This window comes from Berghia stephanieae, chromosome 2 (assembly GCF_034508935.2).
Source record: "Berghia stephanieae isolate SIO BIC M18660-M18661 chromosome 2, UCSD_Bste_1.3, whole genome shotgun sequence".
Taxonomy (NCBI): domain Eukaryota; kingdom Metazoa; phylum Mollusca; class Gastropoda; order Nudibranchia; family Aeolidiidae; genus Berghia; species Berghia stephanieae.
In genome coordinates this window covers 54,102,704-54,129,557 of record NC_088361.1, presented here as the reverse complement: position 1 = coordinate 54,129,557, position 26,854 = coordinate 54,102,704, and the positions used below count along the sequence as shown (strand labels likewise).

The window sequence follows — 26,854 nt, the reverse complement described above, 5'->3', positions numbered from 1 at the left end:
TGATATCATCTCCCTCCAAAGTCGCCAGCTGCTTCACCGTCATATTATTACTATTGTTCTGTCATTTAATGGCTAAAAGCCTACTTATGCTTTTATTGCATAGAATTCTGGGCTCGTTGACAAAGAATTAAATGGCCTAAAAAATAGATACATTTGCATAACAGGTTCACCCTAATTACTACCAGCAAATCTTAATTACATAGTAAGTAGCTGCGTCACCCAGAGCGTAATATTATATCACTAGCATTCCGCTCTAATACGTGTAACAATTGTTTGAATTAAACTTGCACTTTTAACATTTTTATATTTTAACAGCAGCAAAATATTCCGCAGTTCAAAGTTTTCAAGGGAGAGGTAAGGAACACGAAAAGTAGGATTTCTTTTATTCAGTGTCATATTATTGGTTATAAAAATGATTTATAGTAATAATAATAATAATAATAATAATAATAATAATAATAATAATAATAATAATAATAATAATAATAATAATAAAAATAATAATAATAATAATAATGATAATAATGATAATAATAATAATGATAATAATAATAATAGTAATAATAATAATAATAATAATAATAATAATAATAATAATTATAATAATAATAATAATAATAATAATAATAATAATAATTAATAACAATAATAATAATAATAATAATAATGATAATAATAATAATAATATATAATAATGATAATAATAATCATTAATAATAATAATAATAGTAATAATAATAGTAATAATAATAGTCATAATAATAATAGTAATAATAATAATAGTAATAATAATAATAATAATAATAATAATAATAATAATAATAATAATAGTAATAATAATAATAATCATTAATAATAATAAAAGTAATAATAATAGTAATAATAATAATAGTAATAATAATAATAATAATAATAAATAATAATAATAATAATAATAATAATAATAATAATAATAATAATAGTAATAGTAATAATAATAATAATAATAATAATAATAATAATAATAATAATAACAATAATAATAATCATTAATAATAATAATAGTAATAATAATAGTAATAATAATAATAGTAATAATAATAATAGTAATAATAATAATAGTAATAATAATAGTAATAATAATAATAGTAATATTAATAAGAACCTAAACAAACCCCCAATTTTTTTCGGCTTTCATTAACCTATACATTTTAGGATAACTGTCCACCCTCGGACGTTGTTAACGAATCGTCGATGTTATCAATTTGTCTATATGTTTTAGTTTATATTTGATTTGTTTCTTGATGAGTATGTATGCTAACCAAAACATAAGTGAGATATTTACACACATATTACACGCAGGTGTGTGTGTGTGTGTGTGTGTAGGGGGGGGGGGTGTATTTGCAATTGTTATAATTTGTGGAGATTTGAATATTGGAAATATACGACTTCTTTTTCTAAATTACTCAAATTGTTCTAATTCTTTCAAGATAAGCAATGTGTAAGAACTAGTGGCTAATGAAGCAGTATATATATATATATATATATATATATATATATATATATATATATATATATATATATATATATATATATATATATATATAAAGTAAATAAGCATTCTTTACACCATTAAGACTGGATCAAAATGGATAATGGTGACATTTTAACATTTTTTGTCGCTATTTTCTTTTTCTTTTTTTATTAAATCTGGAAGTGATGGAAATTTAAGACGAGAAAAGAAGCAAATAAAGAGACGAATCTTTTTTTTTTCCAGTTTTAGTGAGATTTGCGATTATTCAATTTGTAGAACACTCGCCTTAAGGGTGTGGCGGAAAGTACTTTATTTCAGACAAGCATCCTATCTTAAGAGTAGCAAACAATTTTACTGGCTATTAAGTAAAACAGAAATCGGGATACTTTCACGTCGCACAGACAATAAGGCTCTGAACGACTTTGAGTCACACAAGCTGTGCAAAGCGCATGACCCCGTCTAAGATAGAAGCACTCTAATGCCAAGGAATATATACGGCTACCCATAATAACATACATGGAATCGATTTACGATGGAAAATAATCATCCTCCATAAAAGGAATAACACATTTTACTATACCCTCTCGGTTCAGAATCCTAGAGAAAGCCAAGGCAATACCAAGCAAGATCATGCCCAGAAATGTCCATAAAGCAGCATGGATGTGAAAACAGGGAGTAAAGACAGGATGACTGAAGATAATAGAAGTTTCTTAAGAGGTTGATTTATTATCTTATGCTGCTGATTCGTAATTATAGCTATTTTTTTCCAATGCTCAAAATTCTGTGTTTCCCGATGATCCCTTCATTATTTTTTCAAATACTATTTAAAAAAACTGCCTGAAAAGAACTGACCTCTTCTAACCGTTTACGCGAATTACATGTCATTTTGTATGATCATTATATTTATTTCTGTAATATGATATTTCGTCATGCTGGTGGCCAAAACATTTACTTTCGCAAGTATTTTGTGGAATTTCAACCCACTGTCGATGTAGGAAAAATGTTGTGTAGTGTTCAAATCTTGTCCTCGTTAATTTATCTATTCACTGTGCTTTGTATGATAAATCTTTTTGGTGTTTAGTTACCTGACGTCAAGGTTGAATCATTTTCTTACATCAATTGGCAAACAAAAAAAATGTAAGTTCTGGAAAAAATGAATTTGCTATCATTTTCTTATTTTTATGTACTGATTTTCAAAATCTAAGAGTGTTTTCCAAGAATTTAATACTTTATGAATTTAGCAACAAAACCCCATTTTGAATATTTATAAATTGTCTCTTGCTTGCCTTGTAGGCATGCATGTCAGTGATTTAAATTATTTTATTTAAACGATGGCGATTTCACCATTTTTTCGCGATAAACCAACCCTGGATGAATAACATCTTAAATGTATTTTTTTTGCTTCTGTCTTCTCTTTTGGCATACCAAAATAAGGTTATGAGGGATTAGCGAATTGCTGGCTCATAATTTCTTGTTACGGACATTGTAATCTATGATAATATACAGTTTACTTGTCTAGACATTTTATTGTTTCAATTTTCTCTCTTCTGAAATACACGATAAATTGTAATGCAAAATAGTAGTCTTTTCGGAAGTGATACAAGTCACAATTTTAAATTTATTGATATTAATTAATTATTTCTGTATGTTGTAATGTGAGTTTTGTTATTGATAAACACTGTATTTTTTACTCCGTTCTATCAATTGCTATGGTGGTGTATAAGATGTGCTCCTCTTTAAAGATATTGTCTATAAAAAGACAATGCTATTCATCATCATTTCGAAAATCAAAATAAAATAAAAATAACTTCAGCAAGTACCATTCCTTCGTTCGATTAGCAGGAGGTCACTTGCCGTGACTTCTATCCCCTTATATCTGTTTTTAGGTTGATTTCTGTCTTTGCCTTGGAATGGGATTGCTTCGTTTTGTCCTGGCTTTTGCTGGAGTCCTTCGCTGAAGTTGAAACATACACAATCAAATGTTCACTATTGGTTTTGGGAAATTATTTATGTTCCTTGTAAATCATCTATCTATTATGTGTTATCTTTTCTGTTTCGGATATATTCTGTGAACATTAAAGTGTATTCCTCTCAGTGGTATCCTGTGCTGGTGTCTGAATGAGACTTTTTGGTGATCTTAAACTAAGTACACTGATAGTGTGCTCTTGGAATCTACATCTGATCCCTATTTCAACTATTCCCATTTGTCTTTCTTTTTATCTGGTACCTTCACTTGTAATTCTAAAATGTCTTTTACTATCCCAATTTCTTACATTTTAAAGGCCCTGAAATGACCTAAATGTGTAGCCGTAATACGCTTAAAAACAAACAAATAGATAAATACCATTTCGTTTACCATTTTAATGCTCTTATTACGATAAATTCAATCTGAATCAGATGGTTGACGCTAAGAGAGTTTCAAACACTGTCATCATAATCATCACCACCACCACCACCACCACCACCATCATCATCATCATCATCATCATCATCATCATCATCATTTTACCTTACCTTACTTTACGGGAGATCCATCTCCCTACAGAGGTTGAATGTCATGGATTACCGATATACACCGAAATCTACCGGAATCTATCGAAACCCACGCCAGTGGTGAGTGAATCGTGAAACCACAGACAATGAGAGGTGGGCACCATTTGGGATTGAACTGGAGACTATGGGAGGTGTGTACCAGTGGGAAGTGAACCCAGATCTATGTGAGGTGGGCAGCTATGGGGATTGAACCAGAGACAATGGTAGGTGGGCACCAATGGGGATTGAACCTGTGTGAGATGGACACCAGTAGGGAGTGAACCAGAAACTATGGGAGCAGGGCATCCGAGGAGAGTGAACCAGAGACTTTGGGAGGTGGGCATCAGTGGGGATTGAACCAGACCATGAGAGGGGGCAATCAGTGGGGTATGAACTGGAGACTCTGGGAGGTGGGTTCCAGCCGGAAGTGAACCCAGAACTATGTGAGGTGGGCACCAATGTGGAGTGAACCAGAGACTATGGGAGGTGGGCACCAGTGGGGAGTGAACGAGAGACTATGTGAGGTAGGCACCAGTGGAGAGCAAACTGGCGGTGGCACCGGTGAGGGGTGAACACAATGACATCCAGCTCCCATTGTCCCTGGCTTACTCCTCAATTGTGGCGCTGCACTGCGGCTGTTCCAGTCTCCCCTTGGAATCGACCCTAAAGACAAATTTCCCCATGGGGATGAATAAAGGGAATTTTATTTACTTATTTATTTATTTATTTATTTATTTATTTATTTATTTATTTATTATTATTATTATTATTATTATTATTATTATTATTATTATTATTATTATTATTATTATTATTATTATTATTATTATTATTATTATCATTATTATTATTATATACATATATCTATATATATAACTACAGTTCGCGGCAATAAAGAAATGAGAGTCAATAATGTCTATTTCTTTCAAAACCTATTACTATTTGGAACATTTTATTTTTCATTTGTTGGTGATTTGGACTAAATTTAATATTATAGGCCTACTCTAGAAATATCGAGATGACGCCGTTTGCATGTCGACAGCCTGCATTGACACAGTACAGAAAACGTTTGTTTCAAATTCATGGCTCGTGGTGTCTCAAAAATAGCAGTAAAGCCCTCAATTTCATGAATTGCCTTAAACCTTTTTGTTTTACACGGTCTTTAGTTTTTTTCATTACTATTTAGCGAGTGGTATTAGTCCCAAATTTATCGCAATATTTTTACAATACTTACACGTTATTAAAATATTATGCTTAGAAATCGCAATGTTTAAGGCCTTTTATTTACTAAAATAACTCAATTGTTCCTCAATCATCCATATTATAGAGATAGAACATTCTCTTTATAGCGGACCTATCCTGGAAACAATTGCCTGTGAACGTACTTCAATACTTCCGTATTAACGTTTTATAACATTTTCATTTCTATTGCGAATAAATCAGGTTTGGGTTGTCGTGGAGAGAAGAACATCGCATCAATTAATCCCTTTTCCTTTGACACTCTTCTTTCTTTCCACTTCGTGGGTTCCCTCAAAAAATCCTTACAACTAGGCCAAACCGCTTTGAATCTTTAACCCAGAAAAACTGATAAAAACGAATATCAATATAATCCTCGATTTTTCCAAAACAACTTAGTATTTAAATATTTTTTGTGACAAATCTTCCGAAAATAGCATTTTGTACAGCCTCATATGCACAATATATATAAAGTAGATTAATTAATTATCTTTTTTATTCTCCAGGAAGAAATCAATGATAACAATGGATTGGAAGAATAATGTTTCCAACATCAATTTTCGTAAAATCATCATGGTGACCGGAGCAATTTTCATTTTCCTACCAACCAGTTTTACAATGATATGGGGCAACATTTCAGTTTATGCAATTTCCTACTTCGCTTCCGGAAATGGATCAACATGGGGTCTTCAGTCTCCTTGGGCATTATCCATGAACGTGGTTGGAAAGGGATGTGGGCTACTACTTGCAGGTCGCATCACATGTTGCAACAAGAAATGGAAACTTCTGATAGAAATTATTCTATCCTGCACCTCGTACTTTATTGCTTATGTTGGCATTATTTACTTCTTGGCACCTGTTTTATACTTCTCAATGTTTTTTGTGGGTCTATGCGTCGGTTTATTGGACTCTGTCGTCTTCACACACATTGCAGATTGCTCAAAGACCGACAAAGGTCGTCTGATATCAATCGCTTGCACCGGAATCAGTTTAGGACCCTTGGTGATAAATCCCCTGGCAAATTTATACGTCAATCCTAATAATTTGACACCAGATACATACTTTAAAAAGATAAGTATTTTCAGCCAATCGGAAGTTATTGTAAAATATCCTTCTTTATATTTACTATTTGGAACGTTATTTCTTATATTTCAACTAATAGGATACGTTATGTTCATTCTAATTGATCCAAAGTGTAAGAGCGAGAATGTCGAATGTAACATTTTACCATGTGAAAATAGCAATGATTATGGTTCAACATTATGCAACCATAATATTGAAGAAATGGACAACGATGACTCCCAAGGAGTAGCAAAAACAACTAATAACCATGTCCGTGAAGGAGAGTCCAACACAGATCAGCAAAGAGCAGGGGATTATATCGATGGTTCTACCGTAGATCTCAAACCACGTCAACTTCTTCGATCTTGTACTTTCTGTGTTTTGTGTTTTGCTGACTCTTGTCAGGCATTTACAAGCTTTCTCCATAAGAATTACTACAAGACATACGGTCTCGTGAACATTGATGATGATCGATTTCTTTCTTTTCTCGGCGCATCAATAGGTATTGGGGGTGTAGTTGCACTTTTTATATGGGGGTTTGCATTAGATAAGCTTAATATGAAGACATGTCTAATTATTAGTTACGCTTCGTATGCATTTTTTACTTTGACAATGTTCTTCACCCCTTTAGTTAACAAATGGCTATACTTTATCGCAGTTTGCGTATTAGGCTCCATTTTTAATTGTAGATACCCAACTTCTGCCGCAGTATGTTTGATATACTTCGGTTCAAAAAATTTTAGTTCAAATTTTGGTTTGTTCAGCACTGCACGTATTATTTCTGGGTTTGCTGCATCACCTATTCTAAATACGTTCATGACAGAATTTGGATGGTTTTCAATGTTCTTTTGGACAGTGTCAGTCACTGTATTTGATCTTATTTTGATTTTTGTTTTTGTGTCAAGGGGTCCAGCGATGCAATGATACTTTTTGTTGGGTAAAATTGAGTTGAAATCGAGCAATGTGCAATCATCATAATAATATCTCTCCTGCTGCTGCCTCTTCTTCTTCTTCTTCTTCTTCTTCTTCTTCTTCTTCTTCTTCATCATCATCATCATCATCATCATCATCATCATCTTCTTCTTCTTCTTCTTCTTCTTCATCATCGTCATCATCATCATCATCATCATGATGTCATCATCATCATCATCATCATCATCATCATCATCATCATCATCATCATCATCATCTTCTTCTTCTTCTTCTTCTTCTTCTTCTTCTTCTTCTTCTTCTTCTTCTTCTTCTTCTTCTTCTTTTTCTTCTTCTTCTTCTTCTTTTTCTTCTTCATCATCATCATCATCATCATCATCATCATCATCATCATCATCATCATCATCATCATCATCATCATCATCATCATCAGGATCATCATCATCATCATTTCCCTCTTCTTCTTCTTCTTCTTCTTCTTCTTCTTCTTCTTCTTCTTCTTCTTCTTCTTCTTCTTCTTCTTCTTCTTCTTCTTCGCCTTCTTCTATTCTTATCATGTTTTGATTCGTTTTAAATGCATAATACATTTGCCCCCCAAATTTCTGACTTGTGTTCTTTCCATTTAGATCCACGATCCAATCTCGGCAAGAACCAACATTGTAAATAAATATTCCGATTTAGTTCATTGTAACTATTTATGTACGAATTTATGTTTATGTTATGTAATATTTGTATGCCCCCCCCCCCCCATCCCGTTGTTAGCCGTTTGCTAACTCCCGAAAGAAGGCACATCGCATTTTTCTATCCGGTTCAATGGCAAGTAAGCCGACCCGACCCCACTCTCTCTCAGCTTTTAATATGTGTTATTCTTTGGGTCTTCTTGGAGACAACATGCATTGGTTCAGTCGGGAACCTGGGCTATAAATCAACGACATTTTGTGCTATTTAAAAACGTGTCAACAATGCAGGCGGGTGTTTGTGAAGGTTGTGAGATAAAAGTCTGAATAAGTGTGTATGAAACAGTGCCAGACAAAGCACAAAGAAAAATACAATAAATATATCAATAAATAAGATAAAAAAGTTCCCAAATCCTAACTTTTTTTTCGACTCCCTAGAATGATATGAAGCGTGATATGTGTGTTAGAATGATAGTCTTAGAAAATGACTTCAATATATAACATGACAAGCGTTTGATTTAATTGCAATTCTAGTGCCATCTCATATTGACCATCGTTTACAAGGAATTATCTTGTTTTAATTGGCTCTGTAAGTTATTTGTATGGTACTCGTTTTATGACCTGTAGATCGAAGTTTGGATCATCATTTTTAAAACTTAAGATACGCCTGTCACATAACGATGATTCACGTTTATATTATTAAAGTTTTATTTTAATAATATAAACATAAGAACGAAGTTCATCTCACTCCAGTTATATTTCGGTAGGCTTAGAACACCTTTACCTTCTAATATTAGATTATCATTCCATTAATAGCATTCTCTTTGAATTTATTTCAAATTAGTGAATAATGTCTTTCTACCTTTGTCACGTCGCCACATATTGTAAAAGCTGATTGATCTCATTTTCCTTACTCACCTCTCCAAATAACTTGACGGCCAGGCCTCTCCACTCCTCATATTATTTATATTTTAAAGATTTATATCTTACTATCTGGACTTGGTGGAAAACTCCATTATTAGATTCCATTATCAAGACGCAGGGGTCACTTTGGTCACCTTTGCCAGCCATAAACTGTCGTGTCCGGATCTTGATGAAAGTATTCTCTAAGTGGATGTTGCAACTCACAAGTCTGTACAACATTAATCTCAATGTCACAGAAGTTACGTAATATTGTCATGTTATCATTTGTAACTGTGATCATTATTTATTTGTAAGAACATTCATTTAATTAAATTTCATCTTTCTATATTCACATCATCTTAAATCAACTCGTCCTTTATTCATTAAAAAAAAGTAACTAGTAAATTCTGGTGTCCTTATTTATCAAATCTTTATTTCATGGATGTAGTTGAGTTAGCTCTTGGGCGCTCATTAGACCATGTCAAGGCCCTTTACTCTTTGTTGACATTTGTACACTATAATCAGATATAAAACACTTATCAAGATGCTTTTTAGAAATATTCTGTGGTACTTTTTTGTTCAAAGGGAAGTAAACCATGAAATCAAAATGAACAAAATTATTTACAGAGTAAAGTCCCATCTTCTTCTTCCCTCACTGTGCACGTACTTTGTAATATGCAAAGCGTTTTGTATAGAAATGTTTGCTTTAACATAAAGTGTATCAATAAAGAATAATGCATATTTCAACAATCAATTCACTTTTGGAATAACCAGCATACCCAGTGATTCTTAAGATACAGATATCTCTTCATTTGTGTTTTTAGACTAGCTTGAATCGAGCGACGTTCATCTAAGTTTATAGCTTTGTTATACCGGGAATGCGTTTGTTATCGTTTCAGTCCCTTAGTTCCGTCCAACACAGTTAATACTAATTAATAAAATGTTTTTTTTTATCGCTCGATGATTCCTACGGATAAACAAAACAGCAAATCACCCAACTCATAAGAACAACAAGCCACAACACTTTGATGGCAGATCTTTGTGTTTTTGTCGTTGCAATTATTATTTTGTCATCAATCAAGGTACTGAATTTGGTTACAAATGCATTCATTGAAAATAGAGCAATGTTCATTTAATGTGGCCACTATACTTAGGACGTTCGTCTATTGTGTTCCAGCTTGCCGCACTCAAATGATTTAGATGAATCTGGCTTGTTTTGACTTATTAAATATTGTGCACCGTGAACACGAGAGACATACATAGTTTGTATAAGGCAAGGTAAATCATCGTAGACTGTTTAGTAGGTGTATGTACGTAACTCGATGTAACGCCAGATTCCGGCGAGCTCAAAGTGTTCGGGTCAAGGCTTGTTACACTCTCCTCTGGGTCAGAGTGCTTAGTATATTTTACAATGCTTCACCTTTTCTCCAAGCATACCGAGTTTCTAAACCAAATTTCAATATAATACAATCGCCTATAGAAGGAACGAAGTTGACGACACTCAACTCTTGATTATTAATTTTAGGCAGCAGTTTGTGATACATTCTCAGTAAATTATATCAAAAATCTTAATTCATTATATTACGGTGAACATTTTTTTGGGGACACATAAGATCGTCCACCCAGTTTATTTCAAGTAAAGAGTCTGTAGCTTTTACACACATATCCGTCTCTATGATCGCAAGTAGACACTATTTTGGAAATACTGCTGATGCCTTTAGATTTTCTAAAAGTCGTAGAATTGTCAGAATGATCACATGCAATTCTCCCCTTAATGTTGTGTTTAAGTCATATCTGAGTGATGAAGACGATGATACTCATTTTATTTTTAATGGAGCTAAAAGCAATACCTGCAGAATAAAAAAAAAATGCTTAAAACGACAATTTGCACAGGACAGTTGAAATTTATACGTTCTGTAATAATTACATATTTTTGAAAGGTGTGCCTGTGCGTAATTTTTAATGTTGAAAACCCATTTAAGATGTTGTGATATTGAGAAGGGTTTAATATAACTTATTGATAATGGTAATGGTTATGATCATCATCATAATCATCACATTAGTAATTAGTATCATCATTGTTCGTTAATCAATAAGTCTTGATTATTCTTTATTTTCTGTGCAATTGCATGTTGACCTATAACTTGTCGCATATCTCAAATAGAATCAATGGAAATCTCATTCCCTATACACTTAGATGAACGTCGCTCGATGAGTGTTATATATATATATATATATATATATATATATATATATATATATATATAATATATATATATATATATATATATATATATACATACATATATATATATATATATATATATATATATATATATATATATATATATATATATATATATATATATATATATATATATATCAATTTTTAACAAATACAAAACGACCCGAACTTAGAGACATTTCAATCCTTGGGTCATTCATTAGTAGACTACAGCTATTTTAAAACTCAAAATGAATATTTTGATTGTTGCGTGATAACAATTCTTAGGGATATATTATGTACTATGATTTGAAAATGTAACGTTTGACGACCATGTCTGCGTAACGTGTCAAATAAATAACTGACAGAGAATTTTCTGAAAATGTGAAAATAGGTCTTAATAAAATGGCTTATTTTGTGGGTAAACCATTCGGTGGCATCGATAACTTACCGTATGGTGACCCGTTTTATAACAAAATCAAGCGATGTTGAGTGGGGTCATTGACAATAATATCTAAAACTTGCTTCCTTATGTTACGTCTTTGGTTAAGTCATTTACACTTATACATCACTTGACCTATGTGTGAACGAGTACCTGACAGATATTGTAAGAGTGTTGGTGCAAATAGACTCATTATAGGCGATTGTACTGTATGGTGTGGAAATTTGATATGGTTGGAGAATAGATGAAGCATTGTGAAATACATTAAGCAATCTGACCCCGCGGAAATGCGCTAAATAAATGTTCATATAAACACGTATGACATCATAAACACAGATTTACAAAACATTGCAATTTGCCATAATGTCATCTTTTGGAGCATTTTGTGACGTGTTAGAATGGAGTTATGAATAATGAGAGTCATTTGTCGTGTCTGTAACGATTACATTTATCGTGGGCGTGACATCGATACCGTTCATTAAGATAACGTGGGTTTTGCACGCCTCATTTCTCACTACACTCTTCATTAGCCGCTATGCTATATCGGGTGTAGGCTAGCACACTTATGTTTTTTTTTCTTCTTTTTTTTCCCATTATCATACTTCTTCTTCTTCTAGGTTCCATGCCTGGTCCAGGCTTCGGATACTGCATGAAGTATCTCTCTCCATTCCTCCCTGTCTCTTGCTTTTTCAAACAGCTCTTGGATTGTTAGGTTGGTGAAGCCCTTCAGTTGGTCTATGAGTGTTTTTCTTTGTCTCCCCCGGGCGCGTTTACCAGGTATTTTTCCACAACTTGCCAGGTATTCATTCTTATCTTTCCTTACTATGTGTCCGAAAAAGGATAGTTGTCGATCCACTATTAAGGGCATTAGTTTCCTTTGTTGGTATGTTTGTTTTAGCACTTCTTCGTTCGTTTTGTGTGCAGTATACGATATTCTCTGCATCCTTCTCAAGCACCACATTTCAAAAGCTTCAATGTTCTTTTGTGTTTCTGCATTTGTAGTCCAGCTTTCGCATCCGTATAACAAGATTGGCCACACGTAGCACTTCAAGACTCGGAATCTAATCCCGAACGACATCTGTTTGTTTTTCAAAATGTTTCCCAGGTCCATGAAGGCCTGTTTGGCTTGAGTTATTCTTGCTCGTATGTCTCGGTTACATCTTCCATCTGTTGTCACTATTGAACCTAGGTATTTAAAACTTTCTACGTTGGTAAGTTGCTCGTCGTGAATCGTTATATTGCAGGTGTTGTTGTTTTCGGGGTTTTTCTGTATTACCATGCATTCCGTTTTGGTGATATTCACTTCCATTCCCTTGGCTTCACTATCTACTACCACTTTGTCAACAATCTTTTGAAGTTGGATTTCTGATGTTGCAATGAGTACCGTATCGTCTGCGTATCTTATATTATTTATGTTGTGACCTCCTACTTTTATTCCCTCCATATTATTTATGCCCCTCATGATTGTTTCTTGGTATAGATTAAACAGATCTGGTGAGGCAACACACCCTTGACGGACTCCTTTCTTAATAGGAATGGAATTTCCTGTAGAGTTTCCGATTTTGATAGATGCCTGCTGGGTGTAGTATAATGTTTGCATGAGTCTGAGGTCTTTCTCATCAGCGCCAATAGAGTGCAGTTGTTTTAGTATTTCTTCGTGGCGTACTCTATCAAAAGCTTTTCTGTAGTCGACAAAACAGAGGTATAGTGGGGTCTGAACCTGTATAGCTCTTTCACTTAAAACACGGAGGAGGTATATTGCGTTCCTTGTCCCTCTGTCAGGTTGGAATCCATATTGTTCATCTGAGATTTCGGGGTTAATCTTATTCCTTAGCCTGTTGATAATTATACGCAACAGTATTTTGTTGATGTGGCTTATTAAACTTATAGTTCTAAAATTTTCGCATCTGACTGCACCTGCTTTCTTTGGTATTGCTATGAAAATAGAGTTACAGAGATCTTCATTATCATACATCTACCCATAATTCAGGATATTCCGATACTTATTTAACTCAGCAAACATTCGATTTGATCCTATCTCTTGCAAAATAAGAGCTGAAATAGGTAGTAGACCTACCACAAATATATATATATCTATATATTAGGCAATCCATGCAATTAATTTAACTAGCTGTCCTTTTCTGAAAAAGTCAGTGTCGTGAATAGATCCGGACACTCATGAATGAATAGGGGTTATGGACTTTTCTGTGTACAGAGTTCCACCCCCCCTCCCCCCGATCCTCGCTCTGTGTTACCTTGAGAATCACCGAGGCTCCAGCTCATATTCGGCGTTGCACTGCGACCGACGCCTGGCTTATTCCAGTCTTTTCTTGGGATATACCGTAGATATGATTCTCTTTGGTGTTTCATATAGAAAATAGTAAATACGGATATTATTGAGATAGCGGTTCATCAAGTATTGAACATGCTTTTAAAGCAGTTGAGTATCGTAAAGTTAATTGAAGTATACTTTATCCAAGGACACGACGTTTGAGGCAATAATTATTTCCCTTGGTCAATAACAACGCTCAAAATTTTATACGTTTATTCAATATTAACCCGTTCTATTTTTTCTTTTTATATTTTATTTAAAACAAATTTGACATAATTATTCAAAAATCTGATTGCTTAGATAGGGCCAATTGTATAGTGAATCAAATGGGTGTCCTGGTTGTTCAAGAACTCGACTCATGAAAAAAGAGAATGAAGGCATTGCAATGTAGTATTTGATGATAGGTATCTTATGAGCTGCACGTAATCTTTGTTCAAGAATGAGCCAAGGATTGACAACAAATTGGTTCTACACATGGTGTCGAAAGCTAAACTCATATCGATTCCAAGTATGGTAAATTCTTCATCATATTTCTCCGTTCTGGCTTTCAGTCATCGATGGGCTCATACTATGTCCGAAGTGCTTCTATCTCTTCTAAACCCGCTTTGTGAAGGTGAAAGATATTCCTCTACCTTTTCTCTAATTCTGTTGAGCGTGATTGTGCTTAAAACTTATCTTACCGTGGATAATAAAACGATTGGTCGCACATTGTCTAAAGGGCCCTTCTTTTTATTTGGTTTGTTGAGCAGAATGAGTTATCCACATCCAAGATTAAGAACTTGTTTTCTCTGAAATATCTTATCATACATTATATCAGCTAGTATTTGCATGCCTTCGTCGTCAAGACATTTTAGTCCTTCTGCTCTAACACCATCTAGACCTGGCGATCTGTTGTTATTGAGCTTTTGTATGACTTCACTAATTTCTTGGGGCTTTATATGCGTTTCAAGCTCTAAATTGGTAGACTCGAATGGTTCCACTTCTTGAATACCCTTGTATTTCAGTGTAGTACAAGCTTATAGTGTTTATAATTTCTTTATCATTACAAAAGGGCTTATTATATTTATCTCTGATTCTAAGTCTATTATGAGTTTTTTTTTTATTGTATTCACCGCTTTGAACATTTTCATACTGTCACTCGTACTATTTATTTATTTCACAATCTCATCTGTTTTCTTGTTCTTTGCATCCATATTTGAGCAGCTGTTGATGTCAAGTCAAGGTTGTTTTGGCTGCTGTGATAAGTCATACAGTATTGGACAGTAATCTTGTTTTTGTGTACTACTTCTATCAGGCAATGTTGTTTCCCTGCTCATCAGCAGTCTTTGGACAAGATGTTGTTGAATTCCAGCTGGGTTAGAGGCATCCTTTAAATTCTTTGACGAAAGATTCGAAGCGAGTTTTTTTTCTGAAATCGAATATCATACAGTGAATGCCACTTTACAATGTCCATCGCCTCTAGTTACCAGTTACTCATTGTCATTTGAACCACCTGGTATAATAATTATAAAAATACCCTTTATACACCCCTATGGGGATTTTTTTGTCTATTCTAAGTACGACTGTAGAAAGTAGACATGAAACGCAGTACAGCGCCACAAAATAAGCTAAGACGAAATGACTTGCTCAAGGCCTACTCAGAGGGGTCGGAATTGAACCCGGTATATAATTGGTAGGAAGCCAAGTTCACACCACCGATCCAAAATTAAAGCTTTGGAAGAAATATAACTAGAAGTAATGGAAGAGAAAAGGAATTGCTTTGCTAGCCTTTATTTCTATAATATAATTTTCTCTCCTCCTATATATCTTATTACTCATTCTCGTTATGATGTCCCCCCACTAATTCTTATTCCTGTGACTGAATATTGCTGCACCGAATTCAAGGGTCTTAAAATTGAGGCATGATGGGAGAAAGCTTATTTTACTGTTGTAGGTGTATCCTATAGACTTTTTTACCATTCCCACCTTCACACTTTTAACTTCTAATTGCCCACTTCAACATCGATTCTCGAACATCATAATCTGATCCTTTTAGAATTGCCCCTGAGTTGAGAGTTAACGAGCGCTTTCTTCGTGGTGTCCTATAACCAGTCGTTATGAGCCACACGTGAAGCAACGCTTTTCCTAAAAGGAATAATTAGATTATCGTTATGAACATCAAAGCAAGATGAAAAACACATCATACAGCCTACCTAAAACGTTTTGTGTGAGCCATATTAAAAATGTCTATGATGTTTTCTCGTAACTATTTTATTGTTTATGTTGTTGGCACAAGTGGATTTCCATATTTTCTTGGATGTCTGTTTTATGTCAGTTGTTGTTGATAATATATTATATGAAAGGTTTTAGTTATTTATACATTCTAAATGGTTTGCAGCAATTTAGTTTTATTACCAAATCTATTTTATAGGAGATCCCATCGTTGCGCTCTTTGTTTCTGGTGTTAATGAAGACAATGACTATGATATTTAACTTTTTAATTACAGGTAAATATTAGAAGAAAATAAAAAAATAGTGTTACAGCCTTCTACACTTTGAATAGAAAACTGACGTTATCATTGTTAGCTGTTGTTGTGTGAGAAAATATTCATGGTATATTTATGTTAAAGCAATAATTCTAGTAAACAAAATGAGTAATAAGTGAAGGACTACCGTATTCTGAACAACAATATTCCATCCACTCCCCTCCCCCTCCTCTTCTCGAACTTGTCTAAACGTCTCATATCCGAAACTTCTCACAGTATAGAGGGAACAAAATTGACGTCCCTAGGCTATCTTTTCTTGTTTATAGACAACCTGTTAGTGATTTGTCCTCACTAAATTAATTTGTACCAATTAGACTATAAACGTTAAAGGTTACACGCAGTTTTGTGTGTTGGCTTGCGGGTGTTGTGAGGATTTTACCTAAACGCATAACATCAGTAAGTAAGACAGACACATGCTCTATTTTTACCGTGTTTTAGATGTTTTGTTTGGACGGTGATATTATTATGAAATATAAACTAAGAGTGGAAAATGAGATCACTGACCTACGAATGGTTCAAAGACTAAGAAATATGTGCATTATCTGTGAATGTGTGTAATAGAGACGTTTTGTTTTTGGATGCATTTGTTATTGGTTGGCATAGGATATATATATATATATACATATATATATATATATATATATAATATATATATATATATATATATATACATATATATATATATATATATATATATATATATATATATATATATATATATATATATATAGTATTTACTTGACTTCTGCCTCTTCGCTCCTGGGGAAGCATATGGCCTCAGCAGAATTCTCCCATCTTTTTCTGTCCTTGGCACACACCTTTGCCTCACTGCAAGATTGGAGACGCACAAACATTTGTGAAGGCTTCTCCTCCAAGTCTGTTTTATTACACATTTTATCGTTTCCATTATCCCTGCAGGTTCCATTCGACAGCCTGCTTTGTTATATTTCAGGACTCCTTGCGCAGGGCATGGCCAACCGATCGCCACTTTCTGGACATCCATTTGCTCTTGGTTTGTTCTTGTCCAAATGTGAGCGTTTGGCAATTTGTCAAACAATTTCAACTTAGGGATTTGTCGAAGAAAGCGATTGACAAAATGTTGTATCTTGGCTGATGTGGTCAAGGTTGTTCGCCAAGTCTCTGACCCATAGAGCAGGACTGCATTAACATTGATTTTTAATATTTTAAGCTTGGTGTTTATGGATAAACAGTAAGCTTTCGATATTGGTCTCAATATTGCAAAGGCCTGTCGCGCTTTCTTGAGTCTAGCAATGATGTCTTCACCAGTTCCACCTGACTGACCGATTTTGCTGCAGAGGTATGTAAATTCTCCGACATCTTCTATTGCTGTACCATAGATTGGGATTTGGGATTCTTGTTTGGCAGTTATGCGCAGTAGTTATGTTTTCTCTTCACTAATCTTGAGACCAACTCACTGAGCTGTTTCTTCCAGGGCCGTGACTTTGTTCTGCATGTCCTGTAGGCGGTGTGAGAGGAGGGCTAGATTATCTGTAAATTCTAGGTCTTCAAGTCTATTTCAAAATGTCCATTGAATGCCATTGTTGGAGTTGCCATTATATGCTGTCTTCGTCACCAAGTCCAACACAGCCAGAAATAGAAGTGGGGATAGCAAACAGCCTTGCCTAACTTCTGAGGTGATATAAAAATCTTCTGAGAGTCGACCATTATAAACAAATAACCATCAAAACGGGTGTTTCTTTTTTACGAAACCCACCGAAACCCGACGAACCTCGACAAAGTTGTGGGAAGTGGTCAGCAGTGGGGAGTGAACCATGGACTCAGGAAAGTGTACACCAGTGGAGAAGAACCTGTGAGTATGGGAGGAGGAGGGTCTTTCTTTTTTACGACACCCGCCGAACCCGACAATTCCCGACGAAACCCGACGAAACCCGACAAAGTTATGGGAAGTAGGCAGCAGTGGAGAGTGAAATAGGGACCCAGGGAAGTGTACACCCGTGGTAGTGAACCGGGTACTATGGGAGGAGGTGGGAGTTTCTTTGTTTCGAAAGCGTTTGGAATGAGTCTGGGACTCAGGGAAGTGGACAACAGTGGTGAGTGAACCTACGACTATGGGAAGAGTATATCAGAGGGAAATGAATCTAGGACTATGACAGATGGATACCCGTGGGAGTTAAAGCCCGACTATTGGAGATGGGCACCAAAGAAGAGTAAATATGAGACTACATTAGGTGGGTACCAATGGGGAATGAACCTGGTACTACTAGAGGTAGATACCAGTGGAGAGTGAAACAGATAATATGGGATGTGGACACCAGTGGGGAGTGAACCAGAGACAATGTGAGATGGGCACCAGTGGTGATAGAACCAGAGACTATGATAGGTGGGCACCAGTGGGATTGAACCAGAGACTATGTGAGGCTAATATCAGTGGGGATGAACAGGGGACTATGGGAGGGTGACACAATTTGGGATAAACCCGGGACAATGGGAGGCTGGCACCAATGGAGAGTGATTCCGAGACTACCCGAGGTTGACACCGTTACCAATAGGTAATGAACCCGGGAGTATGGGAGGTGGACACATGTGGGGAGTGAACCCGGACTTCCGGAGGTTAATATCAGTCGGGAAAGGACAGGACTATTGCAGGTTGACACAATTTGGGTTGAAACCCCGGGACTTTGGGAGGTTGACAGAAATGGATAGTGAGGAGACTCCCCACTGTTACTAGTATCCACCTCCCATATTGCCAAGTTTATTCCCCACGTGTATCCACCTCCTCTTATCCCGAGTTCAATCCCCACGGGTGTGCACCTCTCACAGTCCCAGGGTCACTTCCGAAGTAAGCCTAGGACTCTGGGAGATGGACACCAGTGGGGATTAAACCCACGACTATTCGTGGAGGGTGGCACAAGTGGGGAATGAACCTTGGACTATGGGAAGTGGATATTATATCAACATCTCATAGTCCCTGGTTCATTCCCCATTGATATCAACCTCTCATTGTCTCGGGTTTACTCCCCACTTATGTCCACCTCCCATACTCCAGGGTTCAGTCCACAAGTTTATTCCCCACTGGTATGCACTTTCAATAGTCCTAGGTTTAGTCACCACTTGTGTCCACCTCTCCTAGTCCCTGGTTCAATCCCCAATGTCAACCTCTGGTAGTTTCGGGATCACTCTCCATTGGTGTCAACCTCCCATAGTCCCGGGTTTACTCCTGAATTCTGACCACCTCCTATACTCCTGGGTTCACTCCCTACTGGTAGCCACCTCCCATAGTTCTCGGTTTACATGTGTACAGCTCCCCTAGTCCCGGGTGCAATCCTCAATGGTGTCCACCTCTCATAGTCTCAGGTTCATTTCTCTCTGATATGCTCTTCCAATAGTCACATGTTCCTCCTCAGTTGTGTCCACTCCCCTGAGTCCCTGGTTAACTCCACACTGCTGCCCACTTCCCATAACGTTGGACGATTTTGGTAGGTTTCGAAAACAAGAAGTATCTTTCTGGGTTCACTTTCCACTGGTATTTACCTCTCATGATCCCAGGTTCAATCTCAATTGGTGACCACCTCCTATAGTCTTAGGTTAATCCTCATCAGGTGCCCAAATCCCATTGTCTGGCTTTAATTTTCATTAGTATCCAAATCCCATAGTCCCAGGTTCATTCCCCACTGGTGCCCACCTCCTATAGTCTCAGGTTCATTCTCCTCTGGTACTCAACTCCCATAGTCCGACTTCAATTCCCACTGGTATCCATCTCCCATAGTCCCAGGTCAATTTCCCTCTGATGTCCTTCTTCCATCGTCCCAGGTTCACCCCCACTCGTGTACACTTCCCTGAGTCTCTGGTTCACTCCCCACTGCTGCCCACTTCCCATAACTTTTGTCGATTTCGGCGGGTTTCGGCGGGTTTCGGCGGGTTTCAGCGGTTTTCAGCGGGTTTCGGTGGGTTTCGTAAAAATGAAACACCCTCCTCCTCTCATAGTCCCAGCTTCACTTTCCACTGGTTTACACTTCCCTTAGTCCCTGATGTACTCCCCAGTGCTGCCCACTCCCATAACTTTGGTCGGTTTTGACGGGTTTGGGCGGCTTTCAGCGGGTTTCGGTGGGTTTCGTAAAAAAGAAACTCCCTCCTCCTCACATAGTCCCAGATTCACTCCACACTGGTGTACACTTCCCTGAGTCTCTGTTTCACTCCCCACTGTTGCCTACTTCCCCATAACTTTGTCGGGTTTCGTCGGGTTTCGTAGAGTTTAGTCGGGTTTCGTGGCTTTTCGTCGGGTTTTGGAGGGTTTCGGCGGGTTTCGTAAAAAAGATATACCGTGGATAAAGGGATAATCACCGAACTATCTAGTAATAGTAATTTTGTAAAGGGTGGAAGCATCAACTTCTCGTTGTGATAGATATTAATAATAATGATAATAATAATAATAATAATAATAATAATAATAATAATAATAATAATAATAATATTAATAATAATAATAATAATGTTAATAATAATAATAATTATAATAATAATAATAATAATAATAGTAATAATAATAATAATTGTAATAATGATGATGATGATGATGATGATAATAATAATAATAATAATAATAATAATAATAATAATAATAATAATAATAATAATAATAATAATAATAATAATAATAATAATAATAATAATAATAATGCGAGTGGGAGTTGGGGGAGGGGGTTGAGCTGACTTTTCTGTTTTTAGAAAACAATAGACTCATTAAGTAAGAATGCCAACTTGAAATTCTTCAAAGTAATAGACACAAGAAATACAATCGTATAATAAATGGTCATTAAATTTATAAACACCTATAGAAATACGATCGTATAATAAATTAAATGGTCATTAAAGTTTTATATATTATTTTTATTTTTCAAAATACTACAACTGGCAGCTGTAATCAACAAGATAACCTTTTGATGACACCGCCACACAGAATTCAATGTCACCAACACTATCTAGGTCTACCTCATCACACAACGCAACGGAACCCGACTCAGTTCAACTTTATAACTATTGGGAAGCTGAGTGATGAATGGATCAGTAATTCAATGATTCACTCATGATGATTATTCGTTGCACAGGCCAGTGACGAATAAATATTATGATTATCCGTTGAACGGGTCTCTTAAATTCATTGAGCTCCCGTCCATGTTTTATCCGCGGATAATCGGTGGATATTCGTTACAGTTCTAATTACAAGTCGTCGACGTAACGCCGTATATAGGGAGAATGTTCAGTGCATAACATAATATTCAGTGAAAGCTTTTTTAAATTCGGTAATTCAGTGTTTCCCCCGTGTTAGTTCCGGGGTCCCTCAACTGAGAGGGTCAAGAATAGCCCAACGTCAAGCCAGCGTGTCGTAAAAGGCGACTAATGGTGTGTGATTCCCCCATCTTTGAGTCACCTGGTCCTCCAGGTTGGGGGTTGGCAAAGGGTTAACACCCCTTTCCGTTAAACTCAAACCGTTACAGAAACACAGACAGACAAAACAAATCCTTTTTTTAGCTTGGGCGACCGAAGAGTTTCTGGAATTACAGAATTTATGAAGGACAACAGACAAAGCCGAAAGGACTCTGCTGACCCGATGACGTCTTCGCCAAACAAGCAGCTTCGAATTGCGTCGTGGAACGTTCGCACCATGTATGAAGCAGGAAAAAGCTCTCAAGTTGTGACTGAGATGAGAAGATACAGGCTGCATATACTTGGAGTAAGCGAAACCCACTGGATACAATCCGGACAGAAACACCTCAAGTCTGGGGAGAAAATTTTATATTCAGGGAGAGGGGACGGGATTCATACACAGGGAGTAGGAATAATTCTAAGCAAGTTTGCCCAGAAGTCACTGAGAGGATGGGAACAATGCGGAGAAAGGATCATCATGGCGTCCTTTACAACACGGAGTCAGAAGATCAGCATGAACATTGTACAGATCTATGCCCCAACAAATGATGCAACAGATGAGGACAAAGATACATTTTATGGTCTGCTACAACAAGTCATTGACAAGTTGCCAAGGAAAGACATCAACATATTGATGGGAGATGCTAATGCAAAAGTGGGACAGGATAACGTAGGCTATGAAGGTATCATGGGACGTCATGGCATGGGAGAAATGAATGATAATGGTGAGAGATTTGCAAATTTCTGTGCATTCAACAGTTTGGTGATTGGAGGATCAGTGTTCCCCCATAAGAGGATCCACAAAGCAACTTGGGTCTCACCAGATGGTGTGACAGAGAATCAGATTGATCATTTTTGTATCTCTCGTAGATTCAGACGTTCATTGGAAGATGTGACAGTACGGAGAGGGGCAGATGTTGGATCAGACCACCACCTGCTATTGGCAAAGCTTAAGCTCCGACTCAGAAAACACGGACCAAATCACATACAAGAAGAAAATTCGAGGTGAATGCACTTGATGGGGAAAAGAATGAGGAATTCAAACTACAATTGAGTAATAGATTCCAACCTCTTACTGAGCTCGAGGAGGACATAGATGTAGAGTCACATTGGGCAAAGATCAAGGAAGTCTACATAACAACTTGCCACGAGGTATTGGGGGTAAAGAAATCGGAACATAAAGAATGGATAAGTCCAACCACCTTGGACCTTATTGAAAAGAGGAGAACAAGGAAGGAACAAGTGAATGCAAGCCGAACAAGAGCTTCAAGACTGGATGCACAAGAGCAGTATCGAGCCATAGCTAAGGAAGTCAAAAGATCTGTGAAGAAAGACAAGGAAGCATTCATGAACAGACTTGCAGAGAAAGCAGAAGCAGCAGCGACTGGAGGAAACATGAGGATCCTTTATCAAACTACCAAGACACTTGCTGGAAAATATGGGAAACCAGAGGTACCAGTCAAAGACAAAGATGGGAAAACTATTTTTGGAAAAGAGGCTCAATGTGAACGATGGAGGGAACATTTCAACTGCCTTCTGAACAGACCACCACCAGACAACCAGCCAGAAATTTTGCCTGCAAGGAATGAGATACCAATTAGCTGTGATCCACCATCGATAGCAGAGATTGTGGGTGCCATTAACAAGATGAAAAGGGGGAAAGCTGCTGGACCAGACCAGATTCCACCGGAGGCTCTAAAAGTTGATGCGGAAAGAAATGCTGAGGCCCTGCACCCACTATTTGAGAGAATCTGGAACGACGGGATATTCCCAAAGGATTGGAAGGAAGGACATCTTATCAAGCTTCCAAAGAAAGGGGACCTCAGTAATTGTAATAATTATCGAGGCATCACTCTTCTTTCTATCCCAGGAAAGGTTTTCAACCGTATTATTTTAGAGAGAATTAAGAATGCAACAGATGCTAAACTGCGGGACGAACAGGCAGGTTTTCGGAAAAACCGTTCAACCACCGACCAGATTGCCTCTCTGCGAGTCATAGTGGAACAGTCTATAGAATGGAACTCTCCTCTTATTGTCAACTTCTTGGATTACGAGAAGGCTTTCGACAGTATTGACAGAGCAACATTGTGGAAAATTCTGGCACATTATGGACTCCCTGAAAAGATAGTAAACCTCATTAAGGAAATGTATGAAGGATCAAGTTGCAGGGTTGTACATGAAGATCAGCTTACTGACAGCTTTGAAATTAAGACTGGTGTCAAGCAGGGATGCTTGCTCTCTCCATTCCTGTTCATCCTTGCCATTGATTGGCTAATGAAGGAAACCTCCAAAGGGAGAAGAAATGGGATACAGTGGACCCCCTGGACACAGTTGGATGATCTGGATTTTGCAGATGATCTGGCTCTTTTGTCCCACACCCAGGACCAGATGCAAGCAAAAACCACAATTATAAACAGCCTCTCGGAATCAATTGGTCTAAGAATTCACCCTGCAAAGTCAAAGGTCTTGAGGATAGGTACGCGTCAAAGGGAGCAGATCAAAGTAAAAGATCAGGAACTCGAAGATATAGACACTTTCTGCTACCTCGGAAGTATAATTGACAAGGATGGAGGCACGGAAGCAGAGGTGAAAGCACGAATAGGAAAGGCACAGGCTGCATTCACATCTTTGAACAGAGTTTGGAGAACTAAAGATATCTCCCTTCAACTAAAGCTAAGACTTTTCAACTCAAACGTGAAGTCTGTCCTACTGTATGGATGTGAAACTTGGAACGCATCACAGGCATGTATAAGGAGGGTACAGATTTTCGTAAACAGGTGCATGCGTAAGCTACTCAGAATAAAATGGATGGATAGAATAAAAAATGAAGAAGTATGGAAAAGAACACAGCAGAAACCAGTGGGAGAGGATATAGGAAGAAGACGATGGAGGTGGATTGGACACACGCTTAGAAAGAATGACTCAACTATAACAAAGAAAGTATTGGACTGGAACCCTCAGGGCAGAAGATCAAGGGGAAGGCCACGAGGAACATGGAGAAGAATTAAAGAAGCTGATATACAGAGAAGTGGTAAGACCTGGAATGAGATAAAAAAGTTGGCTCAGGATAGAGAAGGATGGAAACTGTTTGTCTGTGGCTTATACCCTGACCCAGGGTGAAAAAGGCAATGATGAAATTCAGTGTTTGTTTGAATAGCTATTTATATATTTTAATCACTAATTATTATAAATACATTCAAATCAAATGTCAAAACGCTCAATCTAAAATTATCTGTGTTAAATGAAAAAACCCAGTGAATTTAATTTTTTGTTGTGATCATCAGTTCTGTTTTGGGGGCCTGTTAAAATGAATATAAAGTTACAAAAATGTTTAACCCTTACGGGAGCTTTACTTATTAACTTCTTTTCAAGAGTACCTGTCTATTGGGGAAATCTTTCAGTTTATGTAATGGCTTATCATGTCCAGAAAGGAACATCCGAAAATCTGATGAATGTAAACTGGTTTTACTTTCTCTACAGCGTGGGCTGGACCATAACAATGTTAAGTAATGAAGTGACGACACTGTATATCAAACCAAAATTTCTTATTATGATAGGGATGCTCCTATTTAATTGTTTTTTAATTGGAAGTGCTTTCTCAGGAGACATGTCATGGGCGGCATATCTTTTTGTTTTTTCTCTAATATCAGGATCAGGGCTTGGAATTTTCGAGTCTCTTGTGTTAAAACATTATGTTGTAGTCGTGTCAAAATCAAAGGGAACAGTAGCTTGTATATTTGTGAGTTCAGCATCCATTGGAGGTGCTTTGGTCAATCAATTCGTCACCTGGTGGATTAATCCTAAGAATTTAATACCTGATCTTTACCTTAACAATATAGTATTATTCTCTCAGGAAGAAATAGGTGCCAGAGTCCCATCTATGTTTTTGGTATTTGGCTGTGCGAATATTGTAGTGCAACTGATCGGGTTTTGCCTTCTTCAAGAAATACATCCGTCAGTGGTCACTCGTAATAGTAACGATAATGATGATGTTGATGGTATTGATTATAATGATTCTCATTCCTTGCATTGTAAAAGGCCTAATTATAATAGTTTTGAGTTAAGAAGTGAAAAAGAGTGTAGAGCAGTTAATGACGCTAATGATTGTGATACAGCTGAAAAAGGAACTTCTGTCTCTGAAGCAGATAAAGGTGAGAAAGATGGATCAATCTTAAGATATATTTGCTGTCGAGAATTCCAACGATTGTTCATCGTATATTATGCATTAGGACAAATCATGGATCTATCCACTTCATCTTTCAAAACATATGGCAGCCTCTGGATCGAAGATGATTTTTATTTTTCAAATTTAAGTACAGTGATGGCTCTTCCTGCAATATTATTTAACATTATCTCAGGATTGTGTCTCGACAGATTTGGCTTAAACTTATGTTTTATTATTTTGGGTGCTTCATCATCATTATTAATTATACTCATGTACTTTGCTGCCATGTTACATCGATTCGTATATTTTGTAGTAACTATTTTGGCTTACAGTGTATCTAGTGTTGTGTATTCTTCTATTACGGGCTCTGTTGTTATACTTTTTGGAAATAAACATATAAGCCGTAATCTGGCTTTGGTATCTAGTGCTAATATATTTGCTTCTCTTACAATATCACTTGTTCTAGAAACAGTAGTCAAAAGTTACGGTTGGTTTTGGGCCTTTGCATGGTGTTCTGGTTTCGGTCTTGTAGCTGTCATAATTTCTACTCAGAGCTTTTCACAATCTCAAAGTAAGAGATTGTGTCATCCACCGACTACAGAGAACGATTGAAAAGTTTAAAGTACAATCATATACCTTATATGATTGTTATAAGAGAACAAGAACATAAAATCCGATGCATTTTAATAAACCCTATTCAAAAACTATCTAGGCATAGGATAGACTAAATGAAAAAATACAAAACAAGAAAGACAAGGGCCTGACTTGTAATATCTTGGTGTCTGAATTGGAACAACTGGAGGTCTAATTAGGCAGAAATGGGTGTCTAAATTGCCATGAGTTCTGATTTTGAAATGAAACATAGATAATATATTTATATTTTGGTTCTATAAAATTATTGAGTCTA

At 36.4% G+C, this 26,854-nt stretch overlaps 1 protein-coding gene across 2 annotated transcripts; it reads left to right on the top strand.

Moving 5' to 3' along the window:
* Nucleotides 1-257: 257 nt before the first annotated feature.
* Nucleotides 258-9,611, top strand: LOC144965158 (uncharacterized). Of its 2 annotated transcripts, none has more exons than XM_078900192.1 (2): nucleotides 258-354; nucleotides 5,788-9,611. In XM_078900192.1, exon 2 carries the CDS (start codon nucleotides 5,798-5,800, stop codon nucleotides 7,265-7,267), a length of 1,470 nt encoding a protein of 489 aa, XP_078756318.1. In that variant the 5' UTR covers nucleotides 258-354; nucleotides 5,788-5,797; the 3' UTR covers nucleotides 7,268-9,611. The 2 variants fall into 2 exon arrangements, with proteins under 2 accessions (XP_078756318.1, XP_078756317.1); XM_078900191.1 differs by lacking the exon at nucleotides 258-354 and adding an exon at nucleotides 2,120-2,230.
* The last annotated feature ends 17,243 nt before the right edge of the window (nucleotides 9,612-26,854 follow it).

What these genes read in the sequence shown, in the direction of transcription:
- LOC144965158 (XM_078900192.1), top strand. Translation starts at nt 5,798, where the DNA reads ATGATAACAATGGATTGGAAGAATAATGTTTCCAACATCAATTTTCGT.